Source organism: Dicentrarchus labrax, unplaced genomic scaffold (assembly GCF_905237075.1).
Source record: "Dicentrarchus labrax unplaced genomic scaffold, dlabrax2021, whole genome shotgun sequence".
Classification (NCBI taxonomy): Eukaryota; Metazoa; Chordata; class Actinopteri; family Moronidae; genus Dicentrarchus; species Dicentrarchus labrax.
The window spans coordinates 23,562,653-23,583,718 of NW_026136711.1; the positions used below are offsets into that span (position 1 = coordinate 23,562,653).

The window sequence follows — 21,066 nt, forward strand, 5'->3', positions numbered from 1 at the left end:
AATCACAAATTGCTTTACGTGACATACATCAGCGACATAAGAAGCAGCCTCAATGGAAGACACTAGCAGGCATTCACTCAGATGTTACCTGGTCAGCAGACATCTTCGGAGTCTATCTTTGCCTGTTCGATGTCCGACGCTTCCATCCTACTGAACATGTACCGGTATACGGGGGGGGGGATCAGGCCGTGAGTGCAGAGACGCAGAGCTGTATATAGAGACAGTTAACGTTAAATACAAGTACTCCGCAGCGACTCTAGGGGTAGCTGTTTGACAAAACCGGAAAACTGCATAGTATGCCTTTAACCTTGTCTTTGAACTGCTGAGCACGTAGATAAATCATCCGTTTAGTGGGAAATTATCGGAATAGGGTTTTTTGTAGGCTCCTAAGAAAAGGTAGTTTTTCTTATAAGTTACAAAGGTCAGAGTGCTTAATAATTATGTTATCAAGTAAGGCATTGGACGTTGCCTGGCAACCTCAGGGTGACAACAAAACTGCAGGGAATCACTGCTCCTGGTTAACAAATAGTCTGGCACAAAACCACAAATTGGGGATTTTTGCACATGAATTAAACAAATAAGATATAACAAGATATAATGTTTACATTTGTGTACTGTAGTGAACTTTAGAGGTGCTGGTAGGTGGATTTTCTTACCTTTGCCCAGAGCCAGGCTAGCCGTTTTCCTCGTGTTTCTAGTCACTATGCTAAGCTAAGTTAAAGCCTGCTGCCTGTAGCTTCATATTTACCATACAGACATAAAAGTGGACTCAGTTATCTCTTGAGACTCTAAAAAAGAGAAAAAATGATTCAGTTTTATCCTCTCTGTCCTACCTTGTTTTATCAGTTCACACACATGCAAGGATTTGGGACATGTTGACCTTCCCTTTACACAGCTCCAGCTCCAGCTTTAAAACACCTTGAGTATTACTAAATGCTTTCTGCAGAGGCTCACATCTGCATCATCTCAGTTATGTAAATATAAAAAGGAAAGTAAATTATGACCTTTGGGTCCTGATCATAAAGTGTAACCAATGTGGATAACAGTATGAAGGCTTTATTTTATTAGAAGGGCCCTTATCTGAATCGGTCAGTCTTTTATCTACCCAAATGTGTCATATGAATGTTTGTTATAAAGCTAAACGCCACTTTAGAAATGATAAATATATTTTGCAAATTTGTTTCATAAACTTTATTATTGAGTTTATTGTGGGTAAACACACTTGACTTAACCCTAATAGAATATCACTGTTTACCTGTTACGTGTCTTATTTTAATTCCCTTTCTGTGACATCCACTCAGAGCGTCCAGGACTCAACCGAGGTCCAGGATGAGCTGAACGAGAAGGTGGACAGACTGAAGGCTGAACTTGTAGTCTTCAAGAGTCTGATGAGTGATGTAAGTATTTGTTCAGTGCTTGGTGATGTCAGCATTTCCCCAAGCCTGATAAGGCTTTCACACCACAGTCAAAGTGCTGTGTTAACTCCCATACTTAATGTATTGCTTTCCAACAGTAGTGTTTGAAGAATGTACTATTGTTTCCCTGTCTGTCATTCTGATAAAGGCTGTCATTCATACAGGCCTGAATAACACCAAACAAAGAAACACCCTTCCTTCCTTCCTTTCTTCCTTCCTTCCTTCCTTCCTTCCTTCCTTATATAGCTTCGGGAAAACTATATAATGTCAGAAAGCTTCCAAGAGTAGCATTCATTGAAAAAAGCTCAAATGGCAGCTGTAGATCAGGAGCACTTCCTGTTCTGTACAGTCCTGTATTGTTCCCTGGCAGGTCTGCTCTAGCGTGATATACAGTTGTAATGTACTGCAGTGGGCTCAGTCACACAGCTTGTGCTTGCTCAGGGATAAATATAGTCAGATATTGTTTTTTTGTTTTTGGAAAGCTTTGTTGTTTATCCTGCTTATCTTCTCTTTTGGCATGTGTACATTGTAGTGTTTTTCATATTATTTTCTGTGTTTGACTTCATCCCTGATGATGTGTGAGCTCAGAGACGGGTAAGTGACGTAGTAGTAGTGGATCTGGTAGATGGACGTAGATTGTTTAATATCGCGTTTTTCTAGTTATGGTTAGACATCCTGTATTTTGTCCAAACCAATCTAAATGTGACCAATTTGCCCTACCAAATCTACAAAAAGACAGAGATAGAAAAACATTATTGAACTGACAAAATGATGCAAACTAATGGTTTTAATAATCTATATGCACAGATATGTTCCTAATATTTGTAATTTAACATTAATTTAATCAGGAAAGCCTCATTAAGATTAAAGATATTGTCAAGAGTGTCCTGGACAATATATGCAGCAGTAACAGATAACACCAAATATGTCACAAGATCAGATCAGTCATTAAATAAAAGACACATTTTTTTTTTATTAAGGTCTTTTTTGTTTTTCAAAAATATCATAAAAAACAAACAAACACAAATTAAACATAGGACAGTTAAGTCAAGTTCTTGTCCATTCACACACAGAAAGAGAAGTAAACAGAAATAATAAAGAATAAATTAAGAAAGGAAAAAACAAACACATTAAATAATCATCATAAATAATAATGGCATTTTAAAGAGCTGTCAAAAATAAGTATATTTTACATAGACAATTCCATTACAATGATCCAGTGCAATGTATCACATTTAGAGCTACAGCTAATTTCCTATGCCCATCCCTAAAAGGGTCTTTAAAATAACAGACATAAAACATTTTAAAAGACATGAACAGTAAACATTTAGGTGCTCCATATTTGACATCAACTAGTGTTTAAAAATGTCCCTTTAAGAGCTAAAGGACAAACGGGTATGGAGATGATTTTGCCAACACTGACTTTGTTAAATCCTTATGACCAACTGAACTAACCGAACTGACGTAATATGATCATAAAACATCAGCCAGCTGTAAATCAAGTTAACGTACTGTACGTGTCACAGTGTGAGAAGGTCTAAGATCTAAAACAACTATCCTTAACCCTGCAGCAAATGTCCGATCTGGATACCAAGATTCAGGAGAAAGCCAGGCATGTGGACATGGACATCTGCAGGCGGATCGACATCACGGCCAAACTGTGCGATGTGGCTCAGCAACGCAACTCAGAGGACATGTCAAAGATGTTCACCGTCAGTCCAGCCAGGTCGCTTCCAGAGAGGGTGGGTATCCATCACTGTTTGTCAGAGGAGCTGACGGTAATCGCAGCAAAAATATGAATTCCTTTATGATAGAGTCAGCACTCTATAAATGAAATCAGAGCTGCCAGTGGCTGACTGTGTGTAGTTTCTTTTTCACCAGCTGATCATGCACTGAGTGACCCTTCTGAAGGCGCAGGTATATTATATACACCTGCGTGTTCGCCAATACACACACACAAACACATACATGTACAGAATACTTACGGTAGTGACTCTAACATATACATGTGCACACACACGCAGAAAAGTGGAATGCTGATGTGGTAACTCCTCACTGCACACAAGGTTATCACATTGCGCCGACAGTGCTGGCTAAAGCCCAAGTATAAATCCACTGGGAATCAAGCTGGTGGCTTCTCTTATGTTGTATGTTGTTATACAGCATGTACCTACTTTCAGTGGGTTTTCTTGTATTTACAGTGTTTACAAAGCAGATTTCACACAATAAGTAACAAAGCAGGCTTTGTGTTTGTATTGAGTGCTGATGAGATCAAAATCATCAAACAGCGGTAGCCTTTGTCAATACTACATATTTATTTCATAAGCTACGTGCAACTGAACACTTAAAATCATGTTTTGCCACAGGGTTCATTAGCTTCATCCTTGGACTGCCAAGCAACGTGTGTGTTTATATCTTTGCGTGTGTGCGGTTTGCAGGGTGCCGGGGCCTGCTGCAGGAGAAAAGAGCGTAAAGCCGTGTCGGATGAGGAGAGCTCAGAGATGGATGCCGAGCCCAGCCCTTTAGAGGAGGAAACCCCAGGGTCGCTCAACATCACAGACGAAATGAAACGCATGCTCAACCAGCTGTAAGAGACACTTCAGACACACACACACACAAACACAGCAGCTCCTCTTGGCTTTGAATAGAACTAAATATGCTCTGCAGTTACACCAGTACAGTACAGTACAGTTGTTTCCTGCAAGGTTGTTTGGCTGGACTTACAGTGTGCATTCCTTCATCTCCCTCTAGTGTTCATATGGAGTGTTGCAATTGCCATACAGTATGTTGATTCAGCAAAACCCAGCAGATATAAATAGTGAATTGTCTATTTTGGAACAGCCTCATTACTAATCACTAACTCCTAAAATACATTTTTAGTTTTTGGCTGTTAAGTATACTCGACTGTTCTTGTCTTCCATAAACTCTTTCCCTTTCCATCTTTGTGTCCCCTTCATAAGCGCATCTTCCTCTTTGCTTGTGACCTTTTCTGAATCTGGTCGTGGCCGTTATACTTGTCCTTCCTTTCCTCCCTGTCTTGTTTTGTGTTCCCTCTGTTCCCTGTCCTTGTCCTACACAGACATTGTTCAGATAACTCCTTTGTTGCCAGGCGCGAGACGTTCGAAATTGACGACGACTGTGACAGTCTGACGTGGGAGGAAAACGAGGAGACTCTGCTGCTGTGGGAGGACTTCACAAACTACAACATACCGTGCACCATCGCCACAACAGCCTGCACAAACTCCTGCCCCACTGACGGCAACGCTGAAGCCGCTGATCCAGTGAGTCCTGTCTACATTGATGGTCCTTTGCACAGTATATAGTTTTTAGACTCATGCAAGGCCGTGTGTAGATCATTGCTATGGGTGCTGTGTCAGACATTTACTCATGCATGATGAATGAGGCCTCTGTCTGTGCTCTCTAAGGACTCCCAGGATGGAAGTCTTGGCAGCCTCATTGATGAAACAGAGTCACTATTTAAGACCAGAGAGCAGGAGTACCAGGAGACCATCGGCCAGATCGAGGTAGACAGTGTGTGTGTGTGTGTGTGTGTGTGTTTCTGTGTGTGAAAAAAAGACTTACAAGCAAATTGTGTGTGGTTGTGAAACAGCTCCATTTGTTTTCTACTGTGAATTTAATTTGCAGTGACATCGTAAGTCGCAGTTTGACTGACAAACAAAGTGGCACACTTTGTATCATTTCCAGTTAGTATAAATAATTAGTATGAAAGTATATTGATATTTTTGGGTGATTAACTAACTGCTAAAGTAGTATATTGTGACTATAGTATGTATTACATGATGTATAAAATCTGTATGTAGAATGGACTTGGGATAAAGCTAGTCCAGGAAATGCTCCATCTTTTATATTTTATTCTGGCCCTTAAGTGTTTATTTGGACACTGTCCAGTTAGTCGCTGTTGGTTCAAAAATTCATTTATAATTATGAAATAGATTGTTTCATTAACATATAAATCTTAAAATGGTACACCATGTTCAAATTTGTATACCAATTCAACATTATTATATTATTTTGAGATATTAGCTGAGAGGATGTTTCAGGGGACAGTTCATTAAAAAACAACAACTAACAAAGCTAATTAACCATCCCTACCCACCCTCTGAAATTACATCCTCACTCTACTTAATCTGTTTCCCTTCTTTAAGATGGAATTGGCGACGGCAAAGAGTGACATGAACCGACACCTGCATGAGTACATGGAGATGTGCAGCATGAAGAGGGGCCTGGACGTGCAGATGGAGACCTGCCGACGGATGATTAAAGGAGGCAGGAACTCTCCCTCTGTCAGCTCCGTGGCCAGCAGCGACTCAGGGAACACAGATGAGATCCAGGATGAGATTTCGGACAAGGACGCAGAGGCTGAAGTGCCCGTTAGTTGATGGCCGCATAGCTGGGCTTTGTCCCATCTCCTCCTGAACGCCACTCATTCTCACAGGGGCTAAATGTGTATAGAGCTCCATCCTGCTAGAGAGGTGGAACAACTTTAATCTGGGCCTGTTTTACCTAAATAAAGTTCTGATAGTCGTGCTCACTGATGCACGCCCAGAACCGGTGCTTTTATACTATTTCTGTTGTTTAGAAAGTGGTGGTAGGGTGTCTTTGCTTCACAAAGATAAAGGGTGCAAATAGTCCGAGCTGTGCTCTCTTCCTCACTGCTGCCTCGCTGGATCCTTGTCCAGAGCTTCACATCATTTTAGGGGAGCAGAAAAAAAAATCTCAAATGTTTTAAACCGGCTGAGAAGTATTTTGTACAAATTCTTACCCTATTAATGTCCTTTTTTTCTAAAGGAATTGAAAATAGTACATATTGTGCTCCTCGACATAACAAAAAGTAGATCCATCTTTAAATATACTTTTTAATATTTAATTTCAATTTAAAAATCTCTGTACCCTTCCATTGGACCATTATTTTGTTTTTGACATGATTTACGAGAGTCCAGGTGGGGTGTTTGCAATCCAAATTAAACAGCTTGGGGTTTAAGTGTCTTCTGCCAAGGAGACAAAACAAGGAGTGGAGACGAATGGTGTTGGAGTCCTGGTGGTTTCTGAGGGAACTCTGCAGAGTTGCCAAAGTTGACAGAGGAAAGGAGCACAGCCTTTTGATGCATCAGTGCACTACTGACGTTCTATGCAATTTAGCTGGCCTTATTTTTGGACTGGCTTTTCACCCTTCCTCGTTTCTCTTTAAACCAGTACAGTTAGCCTTTTAAGCAAAGCAGGTGTTTTCTATGTATCATTTTGAGAACTTTTCTTTGTGTATGTGTGTGTGTGTGTGTGTGTGTGTGTGTGTGTGTGAAATAATCTTAGTATGGGACATTTGTTTTTTCATGGAAAGTCAACAGTAAAAACTGGAACAGTGCCCCCCTCAACAAGGGACTAATATCTTCATTCACTACTATAATCAACATTTGCCAGATGCTACTTGCTACTGAAACAGGCAGTGCATTGTTGTGATTCTGATGTATGCTGATGAATTGTTCTTGTCTTGTGCATTTTGTATTGTGCACATCAAGACATATCATTTTAAATGGCTAAAATCCAACAGTTCTTATAATAGAAATCAATTTACAGTCAATAAAGCCAGACAATACCCTCCAACGTCTTAAGCAAAACCAAAGGACACATTTTGAAAAGGCTTCCTTTCACATAATCTTCATAAATGATCATTTTACGTCTTCTTTTTTATTTTTATGTTGGAGACACAACTTCTTTGTTGATGCGTGGTTTCATTATGAGACTGTATCCTGTTGTTCTGCAGGGGACTCTGTTCCAGGCGGGTTGCACATCCTGCTTTGCCTCCTCTGAATGAGCTAAAAGTGTCAGACTGTACATAGAGGGCTGTCGGCATGTGATCATACACCCCAGAGGCCTTTTTGTTCATATTAGTCTTTTTTGCAACAAACTGAGATGTCTCACAAATTCGCTTTTCAGTGCTCTCACTCACTGGATTAGCGTAGGAACCGACCAACGCATGGGGACAGAAGTGATCTTTTTATCACCTGTTTGTATTATAATGTATGTACGGTTTGCTGGATCAAAGATTAAGTGCTACTTCTATCTTGAAGTTTTACAAAAGCAGAATGTTAAAACACAGGCCTTTTGTCATTTCAGCATGTTTGTGTGGAGAAAAAGAGCTATGGGTCTTTTTTTTTATAACATTATTTTTTTTAAACTAAATTGCTGCAATGCAGACTGTGTGCTACGTTTTTAATCAAAACAGTGTCTATCCTAATCATTAATTAATTGTACTTGTGGCAGAAAATGTATTTTTCACTGTTTTTTAATCATTCTACGTTAACCAAAAAGTGTGTTATTGTTGCCATATTCAGCTTTTTGTTGATTTCGCAGGACTATTAAAACTTGTTCCAGACGTTTTGGTCACTTATTGACCAGATCAGCTCACCCATAATAAAAACTAATTGATCATATAAGACAAGAATGAGGAAGAGTCCTGCTCACAGAGAACCTTCATGTCTTTTTATGTTTGAGTTGATGTAAAACCAGCCTGATAAGTAACGAAGAGCCATTCTTTTATTGGTACTGTACTTTGTATCGATGACATGAAACGCTTTATTTATTTATGGTACGACTGCTAACATCCAGAATAGTTGTATTTCACTCCTCCTCGTTGAGATTGTAGCCCACACATACCACTCAGACCATCACACTAACCAGCCAACCAAAGCAAAGTGTACAGTAAACATGACAAAGATGTAAATCAAGCTATGAATCCTACTAACTCTGGAAAGTCTGTTTATACAAGCCAACCACGGATGTGTTAGTTTGCAGACATTTACCTGATTTTTTTCCCCCCAAAATCAGCAATTCTATGACACATGAAGTGTGTTATCTCCCTTTTCATCTCTTGAAGCAGGTCAAATTCCAACGACATCCAGTCGATAAAACTGTAGCAACCCTCCTTAATGAATGTAGCTTGATTGGAGGCTTCCTCTAAAGTCCTTACAAGTAAAAGCTGAGCAAAAAAAAGATAAAAATGTAGCTGTTTAAATCCAGGGATATATGGTGTGCTGTTACTTACTGGAGACCTTGGTATGTTTTGCTTTATTAAACGTGTTCTTACCTGACCAACTTACAGTATGTGACCTAGGTGTATGTAAATGAGATCCTGGTGGATGTGAATGTTTCATACTAAAAAGGGTTTTATACGATTGGTTTTTATCAGTGCAGCACTGGGATTATACGGTTGTGTTAACTGTGGTGTCAACATACAGTTTTACATGTTCATCGGCATACCTGTTCAATGTAATTATTGCCTATGTTTAATTTCATAAACATGACGGGGAGATAAAAGGTGCAGCAATACTTATTTGGGTAAAATTTACCGAACTGTATTGGACAGTTTTTGTGTTTCATTTGCATTATCCTGTTGATTTCATTTTAAGTGGTTGATTCGTCTGCTTTAATTTAATTGCTTATCTCTCCTAGATTTGTGGGTTTATTTTGTTTAAACTATTGGTACAATGTATTCATGTGGGTTTGGGGCAGGCTATTTCAAAAATGATGAATGTACTCAATTGATATTGGGGGTAAAATGAAATAAAATGGTGGGTTGCATAAAAATCCAGGCTAATTTGCTTCCTCTTTTTTTAATACTTTCCACTCATTAATCTATTCTAATTTAAAGAATAGGCTTCATGTGTTCAGAGAGTGATTTTTGTGTTAATATAATATAATTTAATGCCCTTTTAATGCTGGTAATTGTTGGCATTAGTAGTTGTGTCCAGAATGTGCACTGATGGATCGTAATGGACCCAATATACAGTGGAAACAGTTCACACACATACCGTACATCTGACCTTTTTACTTTGGCGTAGAAAAAGCAGAAAATGCGTCAGTATATGAAAAATACAAGAACTTTGCAGTAATATTTCTAAATCTCAGAGTAGAAGAGGCATATTATTCTACACTTAAAGCAGCAACACCTTTTGGTTAAAAGGAACTAATTCAGCTCATTAATCCGCCACCACAAGAGCTCTTCTTATTACAGATTTCATACAAGGCTGAAGTGTCATTTTCCTTTTAACCACTCAAATGCAATTTGTTCAAGTAAGTGGTGAAAATACATATAAAGAGGACATTTATTTCATAATGCACCTTTTAAAATGATGTTAAACTATTTACTATGCAATTTAAAACATTGGGTCAGTCATTCTGGAGAAGAAGAGGCAGATTGTTGAGCCTCATTTGCAGGTCATCAAATACAGATGCTTTGGTGCTTTTCTGGTAAATGGGAAACAAAACAGGTTGCATTCATGCTTGCAGGTTGCTCACATGGGAATGAGACTAAACAATCAACTATCTTGATCCAGAATGGACTCCCTCCTTTCATTAAAACAAACATAAAGCACATAAAAAAGCACAAAGTGATTAGAGTATTTTCATGCTAAAACACATAAAAAGATTCTGTCCGAAAACAATGGTATAGAGGAAGGCACAAACAACAGCTTTTACTTTTTACTGTACTCAAAAAACCCTTAAACTGCTTTAATCCTCCAATGTTTCTGATTTCATCTCTTCAAAGTTAATCAGGGGGTTGCGGCAAAGAAGGAGACGCAACAGAGACACTGAGATGAATATCAGCTAACTCGCTAATTTCACACCAGTTGATTTTTAGATGAGTATACTTGTGTACATGTCCAAACCTCCTTTCTATCTGTAACTAATCTGTCTGTCATTTTCATCCCTCTATCTCGAGGAACACAATTCTTTTGGCCACCTCCTCCTCACTGAATTTCTCTTGCAGCTGCTGTTGGACCGCAGGATCGCCTGAGCGCAAAAGAGCGTCATCAGACCGTTTCCAAAACGGTCCGGAAATGGAGAGGGGATCCAAAAGCAGATCCAGAGCTGCAGAGAAGTCTCCGCTGGTCTTCAACAGCGCTTTGGTCACACTGACTAAGTCCTATAACAGAAATAGTTAGGGCAGGTCAGAAATTATTTGACATTATATAATATTCCCAAACAGCATATAACTAAGAATAAAGAGCATATAACTGTAGCATATAAACCATCTTGATGCTCTTTATGATAAATAAGACTGCAATAAAAAGGTGCATATACCGCTCAGCACTCACCTGGTTGGCTTGCTTCATCAGCTCCCTGATCAGCTGCTTGTCCTCTTCCAACTGGACTTGAGTCAGTGAAAAAGCAGCGTCTTTGTTCACTCTTGGCTGTAGGTTGCTTATATTGTCACCAACAACGGATTCAGAGTCCTCCTCCTGAGACTCATTGTCAAATATGAATAGGTGGGCTTTGGAGGTTGCTTTGACAGCCGATGGCTTGATGGCTGCAGGCTCAGCGGCTGCAGGCTCATTGGCTGCAGGCTCAGTGGCTGCAGGCTCATTGGCTGCAGGCTCATTGGCTGCAGGCTCATTGGCTGCAGGCTCAGTGGCCGCACGCTCAGTGGCCGCACGCTCAGTGGCCGCACGCTCAGTGGCCGCAGGCTCAGTGGCCGCAGGCTCAGTGGCCGCAGGCTCAGTGGCCGCAGGTACAACGACTGCAGGTACAACGACTGCAGGCTCAGCGGCTGCAGGTACAGGGCAGCCTGTCTCCGGTAGGCACTTGCTACCGGAGGCCTGGTTCTCCTGCACATTCTCTTGGAGGCTGGGTCCATGTTCAGGGTTGGACTGTGTGGACACAGCCGGGTCTGAAGAGGGGACGGGGGGTTTTGTCGATGTGGGTTGCATCGTTGCTGTTTCACTTGGGTTTTGGAGGTCAGGAGTTTCATCCTCATCAGACTGAGAGACAGAAATATTTTAAGTTTAAATATTTAAAGAACAGCTGAAAATAATCACAGTCTTTGTGTTCATTTGAGCGGATTATTATATCAGTGATTAAGCAAGAGATGATAGTAACTAGAGCTGAGGGTTTTTGTGAGTATTGTTGACTAATTAATTTGTTTATCGACAAGTAATCTGAAACCTAAAGACAATCAATTAATTCTTAAGTCCTTTTTCAAGCAGAAATAACAACAGTCCCCAGTTCCAGCTCTTAAACCTTATGTAGGATTCATTGTTTTATAGACCAAACTAATAAAAGTAATAATCCTTAGTTGAGGTCCGAATAGCAAATGAATAGGTTTAATGAGAAAATTAATGAGCTGAATCCCACAATACCAACATAACACTCAGTGTTAACCTTGATTAAACTCAAAAAACATAATGCAAACATAATGCATTCCAGGTTAATTCAGCTCAATCACATTTCAGAGTATTTTGAAGTTACTTGCTGAATCTTTAATAAGCTGTAAATGAGCTATTTAACAAGTAAGACGTTAGTTAGTGAGGAAACACCAGGAATCAAACTTTTTATTTTGGAAGACTGTATTTTATTAAATAATATTATAATCATGTAGAATGATGGATGATCCTTTTGGGAGATTATCTAAATCAGCCAACATATTAACACTGTATCTGTTTCCTGAGGGCAAATATTTTAAATACTTATAATACTATCCTTCTACACAATCAGCATTTACATTCTCCAGCATATTTATTTATTTTCTAACAAGTCACAGAGCTTTATATTCTTATATTATATCTTATATTCTAAGTGCTTTATGGTTTGGCTCCCCACTATATTTCAGACCTGCTCACTGAACACTTTAGTCAGACCTCTCATGTCATCAGGTGGCGTTAATCTGAACTGTTGTCACATTAAAAACAGTATATGTCCGGCCCGCTCGGACATGGGATTTAAGATGTGGGAGGAGAGGGGGATTTTAACTCTAGGACATTTATTTGATAAAGGAGTGATGCTTACATTTGAACAAATCCGACAGAAATATGGTCTCCCGAGAAACCACTTCTTCAGATATCTGCAAATTCGCAGCTTCATTCAGAATCAAAGCAGGTATGACTTTGACTGTCAGACTTCACAGATGGAACGTTTACTTCTTGATAGAGGCAAGAAAGCAGTTCTCTGTCGGGGGCATGCTGAGCTCAACTCTGCTAGCAATATGAACTTAAGAGTATCTTCGATGCGAATGGAATGCTGATTTCAATCTTACAATAGATGAATCAACTTGGCTGGATATATGACGGTTAGCTAGTGAGATCTCCATATGTAACAGAACCAGAGAGACTCAGTTTAGAATATTGCATCGCTTGCAGATCACACCACAGCTCAGACACAGGGGGAACTCAAGTTTGTCTGAAAAGTGTTCCAAATGTCAAATAGAGGTGGGAAGCAAACTTAATTTGATTTTTATAATGTCCAGCTGGATGCTGATCCTCAGGTTCTGCTTCTTCACTTGCCCAGTCGTCATATTAAAAAGGTCTTATCAAAGTAGACTGCTCAGTATTCTCACATTTGTTGCTCGGAAAAATATATAGCTCAGATGGATTGATAATGCACCACCTATAATTGGGGGTTGGCACAAAGTGATATTTGACTTACTACCAATGGAATATCTAACATACAGATTAAAATGTAGGGTGGATGATTTTTTTTTAAGACTCTGGACCCTTTTCTTTAAATATGCTGGTAAAAGACTTACAGCTATTGTATTAAAAGGGATGATAGATGGCAATGAGGAAAACTGGCTAACTGATGTTTTCGGGTCGTAAGGCTGGAAATTAATTTACTTATAATTATTTTTTAATTTTTTCTTTATTTTTAAAACATAGCATGGTTTCTCAAATTAATATCATTGTTATTTTCTTTATTACTCTTCTTTCTTTCCAGATGTATTTTCTGCATAGCTGTCAATTGTAATGGGTCTGAGCATTTCCTTATGTATGTGTGTAAATGTGTATATATGTGTATGTACATATACTGAGATCCCAGTTCTTCCCAGTTATACTCACACAGTTTATTAAGGTAGGGAGACGATTTTCTCTGAGTGTATTGTACTGTGTGTATCACATAACAAGTAGTCAGAGATTTGTTTTTTGTGGCCATGTTGTTTTGTTGTTTGTTGTCTGTGTTTATATATATATATATATATATAAAAATAAAAAAAAACAGTACATGTAAGTCTGTGTGGTGGAGGTGGGTACTTCACTGTTGTTGGGTGGGCAGGTGTTTGCACTTTGCATTTTAATGTAACATTGCCTTGCTTGACACAAATGTGCTATTTCAAAATCAGCGTTGTGTCTTACCTCATTTTCATCTTCAAACTCCTTTGTAGCCAGCTCTAGAATCCCCAACTTTCTCTTTTCTTTTTTCTTCTCCGCTTTCTGTGGCACTGCATCAGATTCTGTATCTGCAAAAGAAAACACTTTACTCAAATATCTGTGGTGTAAAAGCTTGCAAAGATATTAAGCTTCTCTCTGTGCACTTTGTGTCCCACACTGGTAGATGTGTATAACGAACCTGCTTGTGCTGTTTCAGGGACCGTAGCTTGTCCAATCTCCTCCTGTTGACTCTCTGTCTCTGACACAGTCTTTTCTCTGGCTCTCTTAGAAGGCGGCTGGTCGACTGTCGTGTCTTTTTGAAGAGCGGATTTAACAGCTGCTTTCGTTTTCCTCAAGGGCTGGGGAGATGACGACGGTTGCTCAGCAGAACTTGATGACGATCTGAGTTTTTTGCCGTATGGCTCAGGAGACTCGTCGAGCTGAAGCTGCCTGCGTGTTAATCGGCGCAGCGGTTGTTCCAGCCTGGGGGAGGACTTCTGTTTCTCTTTTGGCTTCTTCTGAGAAGAGGTGCTGGGCAGAGACTTGGGCTGAGCTGGCGGCGAGTCCACTGGCACGCTATCTTTTTGAGGAGAGACTTTTGTTTGTGTTTCATCTGTTCCTGGTTCTGTGCTCTCAGCTGGAAGGGGGGGAGCATCTGTCTGTGTGTCCAAACAAGGTCCCTCAGGTTGGGGGGAGTTAGATACTTCGGTCTCTACTTGTGTGCTTCCAGCTGGTTGTTTATCTGTCTGTGGGTTCACGTGTTGGACTTCTCCTTCCGTAGAGACAGATGTTTGAGCTTCTACAGTTTCTGGTTGTGTGCTTTCAGCCGGTATAAACTGGTCATCTATCTGTGGAGACACCAACCCTGTTCTGTTTATTGAAACAAATCATTAAATTGCATACATTATGTCTGCAAATAATAATAATAATAATAAAGTATATACAGTACATACTCTAACTGTTGTGTTCGTTGTAAGCAGTGAGTTCTGGTCTGTACCTGTGTTTGGTCTGATTCTGTTGAATGTGTCTGAGGAGAAGCAGCATCTTCTGCCCTGGAGGGTTTTTCAACATCTGTCTCTTGATTTTCTTCCACCTACGAGCAGACAGAGGAAAAACTTTAGTCTTTTGAAGTCTTTTGAAATCTGGCGCCGCCCAGTGGCAGTAAAATAAAATACACTTCTGTCTCAAGCCTCTGCCTCATCCACCAGGGCTTTTGGTTATTTTTAATTATTCAGCAGCTATTTCACAGTCTCATAACTTTGGACAAAACATAATTTCATTATTGTTATTTTATGACAGTTTCCTTCTTTACACAATTGCACCAAAGAGGAGAAGCTTTTGCAATGTTTAGTTAAAAGGTAAGAGCCCATAAATGATATATGATATGTCTTATATTTTGTTCACACCCATTTAAATACATTAAAAACACATTTCAGTACATTGCAGTACAATATACCAAAACTACTCAAAATGACCACAGTTAAATAAACCCCTCTCTTGATACTGTGTCTGAATATGATAAACAACAAATGTTGGATTTATTGCAGGAATGCTGTACCAAATTGGACGTTAGACTGAGCAGTTGTACTGTGTTGAAAGCTGTGCCTATAAATGTTGAAAGAAACGTGTGATAAAGAGAAAATACCTGGCAACACCTTGCAGATAAATTACCTTGATCTCTCTCTCTGCTGCTGCCACCTCCACAACCTCTGACTGTTTCTTTGCCAGTCGTACTCTGTAACGGTATTTCATCGACTGCCAGCTGTGACTGGTCACTCGCTGCCTCTCCATCTCTTGCCAGAGCCGGTTTCCCCCAATTTCTGTCTTGCGCTTGCTGACATAACTCCAAATGGCAGCATCATCTTCAGTTGTGTAGGGAATCCTGCCTAATTACAATGAAAGGAGATACACATCAGTAGCAACAAGAGTAGCAAACTGATGTTTATTTATTTGCTTTTAAAATGTTAATAAAGAACCATAGGCATAAGCTGAATGTGAGAAGTTTTGAAAATGCGCATGACAAAGAGCAAAGTTAGGTCTTTCCATCATACCTCCTAAGAGTTCAGGAGCGCGCTCTTTGTTATCAGTGAGTCTAGCAGACTGTCTTGGGACCACTTCAGGATGTAACCTGTAGTCCTCTAAACTCATCTGTTCATCCTTCTCAATACAGTCGTGAATGTACTTGGTGGATACGTACCTGAGGACAAAGGAGACAGCAGATAGCTGATGACATAAATGACAATGCTTCAGCACACTCTGCTGTACTTAAACTTAATGGAGTAAGTCATTTTCATATAAAGAACATGTTTCTAGTAACAATATTAAAGTTTACAAGCTTAAGTGTGTATTCTGCTCAAGTCAATGATACAGCCTAAGTGAGATTAACCATGTTTCACTTGATTAAGCACCTCCTTATAGAGCAAAATGCTGTTTAATTGCCTGATTTGTAGGATTGTGATCTTTAAACAAACATGGCAGTATTACTTTCAGTGAGCCTTAGAAGACTGGCCGTGCACAAACAATACCTACTGTTTACGTTATGACACTGTGGTTAAGGTAAATTACAAAATCTCCCATATGTTAACATCAATACCTACATTTCTTCTGCCAGAGTGTGACGAGACAGACTTAAGCTTACCTGGTGTAAGATGTGAGATATGACAGATATACTCTCTGAACAAACTTCTTGCATGGTACAGGCGTGTAGTTTTCTTGTTATCAACTGATTATTTAAAACAGTATTCCTCCGGACATAAACACTTGCTGATGGCAGACCAGTTCAGCACTTACCAGTGAGCAGTAGTTTCAGGAATGGAGCCTCTTTCGTCTGGGTCAATCAGCAGGATCGCCCCCGGCTGCTGGATGTTGCACATCTTCCCTCCTCCAGCTATGATCAGAGGCTGGAGCTGGAGTTTAATAGGACCCGGCCGCAAGAAGAAAGACATGGGTTCACCGTCTACGGCCATGAACAGAACTGGGGAGATGTTAGATTTGGCCACATCCTGCTGTTTGGACGGCATGGTCGAGATGTCTCACCTGGGGGGGGGGGGAGAGACAATGCTTAATACATGTTTATTATTAAAGGTCTGTTACCATTGTATGAGCTCATCCATGTGAGTACCAACAGAACCTGTAAGTCACCCACAAATGACAGAAAAAACAACTTTGCATACATAATAGTTTTTTATTCTGTAGGCTCTGTTAGGCGACCAATAGCAAATTAAATGACAACTAATTGATTACGTTATTTTTCAAGCGAAAATGCCAAAAATATGATAGTTCTAACTTCTAACTTTACATTTGTTTCCTTGTCTTAGATTTTAGTATATTGAATATTTTAGGGAGGGTTGGACTTTTTGGTCAAATAACAAAACAAACCATTTGAACTACTTCAGTTTCCACCATCACTGGTTGCAGCCTTTGTTGACAGTTTAAGTAAAGCAGTCTAATACGAGAGCAGTGCAATAAATCCTACATTAAATAAGGTTATAATGTTCAGGCTTTACTGTCTTAAACTGCTCATTTTGGTTATTTGGTCTGTGATGCTGAATTTTATGATGTTATGTTTGTACGTTTCCTGACCTGTCGGCTTATAAACAGTATAAAGGTAAACAGCAGCGGTACTAAGTAAACACTGTAGATCTGTAGTAACGTATACATCAATAACACATAACGTATTGGGACAGAGAGGCAGATAAGTGCAATGACCCGATTTAAAATGACTTTAGTGGTTTTAAGTTAGTTACTGTCTTCAGGGACAACTGGGAAAACGTAGCTAAGTCTGCTAAAGCCGATTAGCTTTAAGGAAGCCTGTTTAATGGCACATTTTTAGGAGGGAGCTGCTGCCTGATAATCTGATATTATGATTACATAAAGCAGCTCTTAAAGTTAGATTACACATAGAAACTTACCGTTCAGTTTGTTTACTTCCTAGGTGAGTTTCCCGCCGCGACAAAAAACCAAAATAATTCCGGGTTTTCTTCTTCTTCTTCGGATTGCACACAGTTTGTGTTGCATTGCCGCCCCCTACTGTTTGTATCAGAGGTACAAACCACACTATTAGACAGTAGAGTGAAATTAATGTACATTTATTACAAATTATGAATTATATGTTTACAGATTAAATATACACTGTGCTTTAACATAGATAATATATTAATATAAATCCTGCTGTTATATATATTGTATTGTACTGTACATAATGTCTTAAAAGTTATGTAAGTAATAATAATAATAAATGCTTTATTTTTGGATAGGGACAGTGCACAGTAATGAACATTGATATTTAAACATCTTTGTAAACATGCCGGATTATAGCAAAGCTGCTAATTTGCATCCATAGTCCCTAATAAATAAATAGATAAAATACAAATAGAAGAGACAACACACACAGCACAATACATTACACAATCAGAAGGACACCAGACCCAGACAGGATATAACAATGCAATAAAAAGTAATGTTCAATTAGTGTTTGGAATTTACAGAATATATACATATATGTCTTATATAGAAACAGTATATTGTGTGTCATTGCTGATTTTTATATATATATATATATATATATATATATATATACACACCTATTTTTTCATCTACTTGTATGTACATAATAGTTCTATGTTTCTATGTCTGTCTTCCTGTAAATTGTTCTGTGTGTAAGAGAGCAACTTCAAACCAGAGTCATATTCCCTCTCTGTGTACACATCTGTATACAAATCTGATTCAGATTCAGATTTGTGTCACTCTGTGTCATCAAGATGTGGATACAGAGGCCAGCACTTCACAGTGACTCTGACTAAATCTGAAACCGTTAAGGTGAAAGAAAAAAAAAGCGTGCATCCAGAATACCTTAACTGTGTCTTGTAAATTAGGCTGTTGACACATCGATTCCAGTTTATTCACTCAAAGAACAGGAACCAGAAACATAATGATAAAAAGAAATCACTTCAAATGTGGTGCCACGCACACGATGGTGTGAGACGGCTTTTACCACAGCAGACACTCTGACATGTCATAGTAGGAAAAAGCATAGGTGTGACTAATAACATTAACGATGGCTCCGTTCTAGTTACACAAGTGTCCCAGTATAAGCAGCAACAGCGAGCCAGCTGAACTCAGCCATCATTACTTTTATTATTAACATCTGGGCTCCAGTGAAAAGAGACTCTTGTTTTAAATTATAAATCGCTTATGTTTGATTAAACCCCATTCCCATTCTATTAGCTGTTCCTCTATATTCCTCTAAAAATATTTGATCATGTTTAGACATTCAGAATACAGTAGCTATGTGATGTAATGTGACTCACTTTTTCCATACAGTCGGTCAGGACCACACACGGCTAGAGAATACTGGTGATCTTATGTTCACAGAAAAGTAGACTAACAAACAACCCAACAGAGCTGTGAGCTTACTCCTACAGCGTGTATCTCTGGAATCAAACACATAAACACTGACAGTCCAGTGGGAGACATTACTTCTGATCAGTTGATTGTCCCCCTGAGGCAGGTGTGAGTGAAAGGCATGATGGATAACTGCTGCTTTCAGCACCTCATTATGAATACCACACATAGAATTAAACCTGATGTGCTTAATTAAAAGCTGAATTCTTTTTTTTTTTTGTTTGTTTTTTTGTTTGTTTTGTTGAATGAACTCCAGAGATTGAAAACCACAGAGCTGAACTGAACTGCTTAAAAAACGAGACTTGTTTTTTTCTCCCTGTATCAGCCAAAAGGTTTAACACAAAATCAATGACATGCACACATTTTTTTGTAATATGGTGAGAGAAAATCACCATAAAAGTCCACATTTGCTCAGATACTTCCAGAATACTCAAAGGTCACCTGACACAAACTTTCTCCTTCTGGGCTTCACTGCTATGGTTAAAAAAAAAAAAAAAACAGAAACAAAAGAAAGTAAATTTTAAGAATCATTTTGTATTCTCTAATGTAAACTTTATTATTTCTGTATTATTTGAAGCTTCTTTAACACATGGAGCCTGTAGACAGCTGGCATAGCGTAGCATAGCATAGCATAAAGACTGGAAAAAAGGAAACAACACAAACTTTCTCCTCCTAGGCTTCAATGCTATTGTAATAAAAACAAAAACAAAACCCAACAACAACTCAATTTTAAGACTCATTATGGTTTCATCTTTTCTTTAATGTGCAAAGAAGAAACTTCCTTCTCATATACAAAGACCACTGATTGATTTGGTATTAACCAAAGTGCTGATTCTTAAAGAGTGAAAAGAAATGTATCTTGTTTCCAAATATTATTACATACATTTATTCACATGCAGAAAACTATACTATTCACAAGCACAGTGTTTCAAATGATGGCCGCGACCCTTTCTCTATACTTTCTTTCTCTTAAAAAATCAAATAAAATCTTGGTATGTTTGGCTTTGCGATCGTTTTGGTATCTGATTAAAGATTTTTGTTTTCTGTGTGTTTGTCTATAAAATTTGTCTATAACTAAAAAGCTTTAAAAAAAACAGCATTAAAAAGAATCTAATATTTTAAAGGTGCTTTAATTTTTATTTGGTCCTGTGTCAATCCAATCCAAGCTAATCAACATTTTCTAACAATATTAGCAACTCATTATTACGGTTTGACTTTGTGAAATCCAGCTTTACTTATTCTTCGTTCAGTTAAGCCAGGAGGCCATGGGAAGGAATTGGGCTGGCCTGTTTACTGTATCACCTCACTGACCTTGCCTCCCTCACAGCCCTGACAGCTACATTATTGTTATTGGCCTCCATTGTTCCTCTCCCTCTTCAGCTCAACCAGCTGAAACAATACAACAGCCACTGAGGTGCAGCAACTCCTCCAAATCAACGTATGTTTGTGGACAATCTGTAATAATTAGATAGATGTGTAGATATTCACTCTGTCCTGACCTCTGCCCTCAAATGATCAACTCACTCTTGAGCCATCCTCGCACTTCATGGCTGATCTACTGTGTAAATATCAGTTAATTTTTTTCCCCCTTTGAATCAGCAACTGTTGAGAGGATGTGTGGTCAGGTCACCACAGCATTTGGTTTGGCTGTGGCAGAGGAAAATGTCCCTGCTGTGAGGTTTGGTAGCTGTTTCCAGCCTGCAGAGGGAGATATTACACTGCTTTATACAACACCAGGGCTCTTAATCAAACTATATTTCTATTAGTGATCACTCTGGTGCAGAATTGATGTTCTTACTGCATCCCAAATAAAGTCCATTATGATCTAATCTGCTTAATAGTCTTCAACTGAGTGCATCTGTTTGTAGAATTGCCATTTGGAAACAGTGAACAGACAAACCTCCATCAGGGTGATACACATTTTAACCCTTATTATGCATCAAAATCGGAATCTCACTTGATGAATCCTTAACAACTGGACTGATAGCTGTGGCCTCAAGCCTTCATGCCTGACCTGTCTGTTGGCGTTTTGGGGACACAGATCGAGGCTCAAGTGCCAGTGGGTTTTTTTTGCCTTGTCACTGGCCCGCTGT

The 21,066-nt window shown here is 39.1% G+C and overlaps 2 protein-coding genes across 4 annotated transcripts in view; one reads left to right on the top strand and one right to left on the bottom strand.

Annotated features, from left to right (window-relative positions):
- iffo2b (intermediate filament family orphan 2b) overlaps positions 1 to 9,017 on the top strand; it is a 28,106-nt gene extending 19,089 nt beyond the window's left edge. The window contains exons 3-8 of one of the 2 annotated variants that reach the window (XM_051416101.1): positions 1,302 to 1,397; positions 2,987 to 3,157; positions 3,854 to 4,002; positions 4,495 to 4,696; positions 4,841 to 4,939; positions 5,582 to 9,017. In XM_051416101.1, the coding sequence (XP_051272061.1) occupies positions 1,302 to 1,397; positions 2,987 to 3,157; positions 3,854 to 4,002; positions 4,495 to 4,696; positions 4,841 to 4,939; positions 5,582 to 5,815 (951 nt within the window). In that variant the 3' untranslated portion in view covers positions 5,816 to 9,017. The remainder of the gene's footprint in view (positions 1 to 1,301; positions 1,398 to 2,986; positions 3,158 to 3,853; positions 4,003 to 4,494; positions 4,697 to 4,840; positions 4,940 to 5,581) is intronic. The other variant, XM_051416102.1, reaches the window with a different exon arrangement.
- Positions 9,018 to 9,238: 221 nt separating this feature from the next.
- terf2ip (telomeric repeat binding factor 2, interacting protein) lies at positions 9,239 to 17,556 on the bottom strand. 2 transcript variants are annotated; one of them, XM_051416098.1, is made up of 10 exons: positions 17,482 to 17,556; positions 16,361 to 16,606; positions 15,622 to 15,767; positions 15,242 to 15,456; positions 14,568 to 14,663; positions 13,770 to 14,418; positions 13,556 to 13,659; positions 10,927 to 11,191; positions 10,529 to 10,791; positions 9,239 to 10,356 (listed from the first exon to the last, which is right to left on the bottom strand). In XM_051416098.1, exons 2-10 carry the CDS (start codon positions 16,588 to 16,590, stop codon positions 10,135 to 10,137), a joined length of 2,190 nt encoding a protein of 729 aa, XP_051272058.1. In that variant the 5' UTR covers positions 16,591 to 16,606; positions 17,482 to 17,556; the 3' UTR covers positions 9,239 to 10,134. The 2 variants fall into 2 exon arrangements, with proteins under 2 accessions (XP_051272058.1, XP_051272057.1); XM_051416097.1 differs by having other exon boundaries at positions 10,529 to 11,191.
- Between the last annotated feature and the right edge of the window lie 3,510 nt (positions 17,557 to 21,066).

Coding starts and splice junctions, on each gene's coding strand:
- terf2ip (XM_051416097.1), bottom strand. CDS start 16,590: ATGCCGTCCAAACAGCAGGATGTGGCCAAATCTAACATCTCCCCAGTT. Junction 15,457..15,621: donor CGCTCCTGAACTCTTAGGAG/GTATGATGGAAA, acceptor CATTGTAATTAG/GCAGGATTCCCTACACAACT. Junction 14,664..15,241: donor CAGCAGAGAGAGAGATCAAG/GTAATTTATCTG, acceptor GTCTGCTCGTAG/GTGGAAGAAAATCAAGAGAC.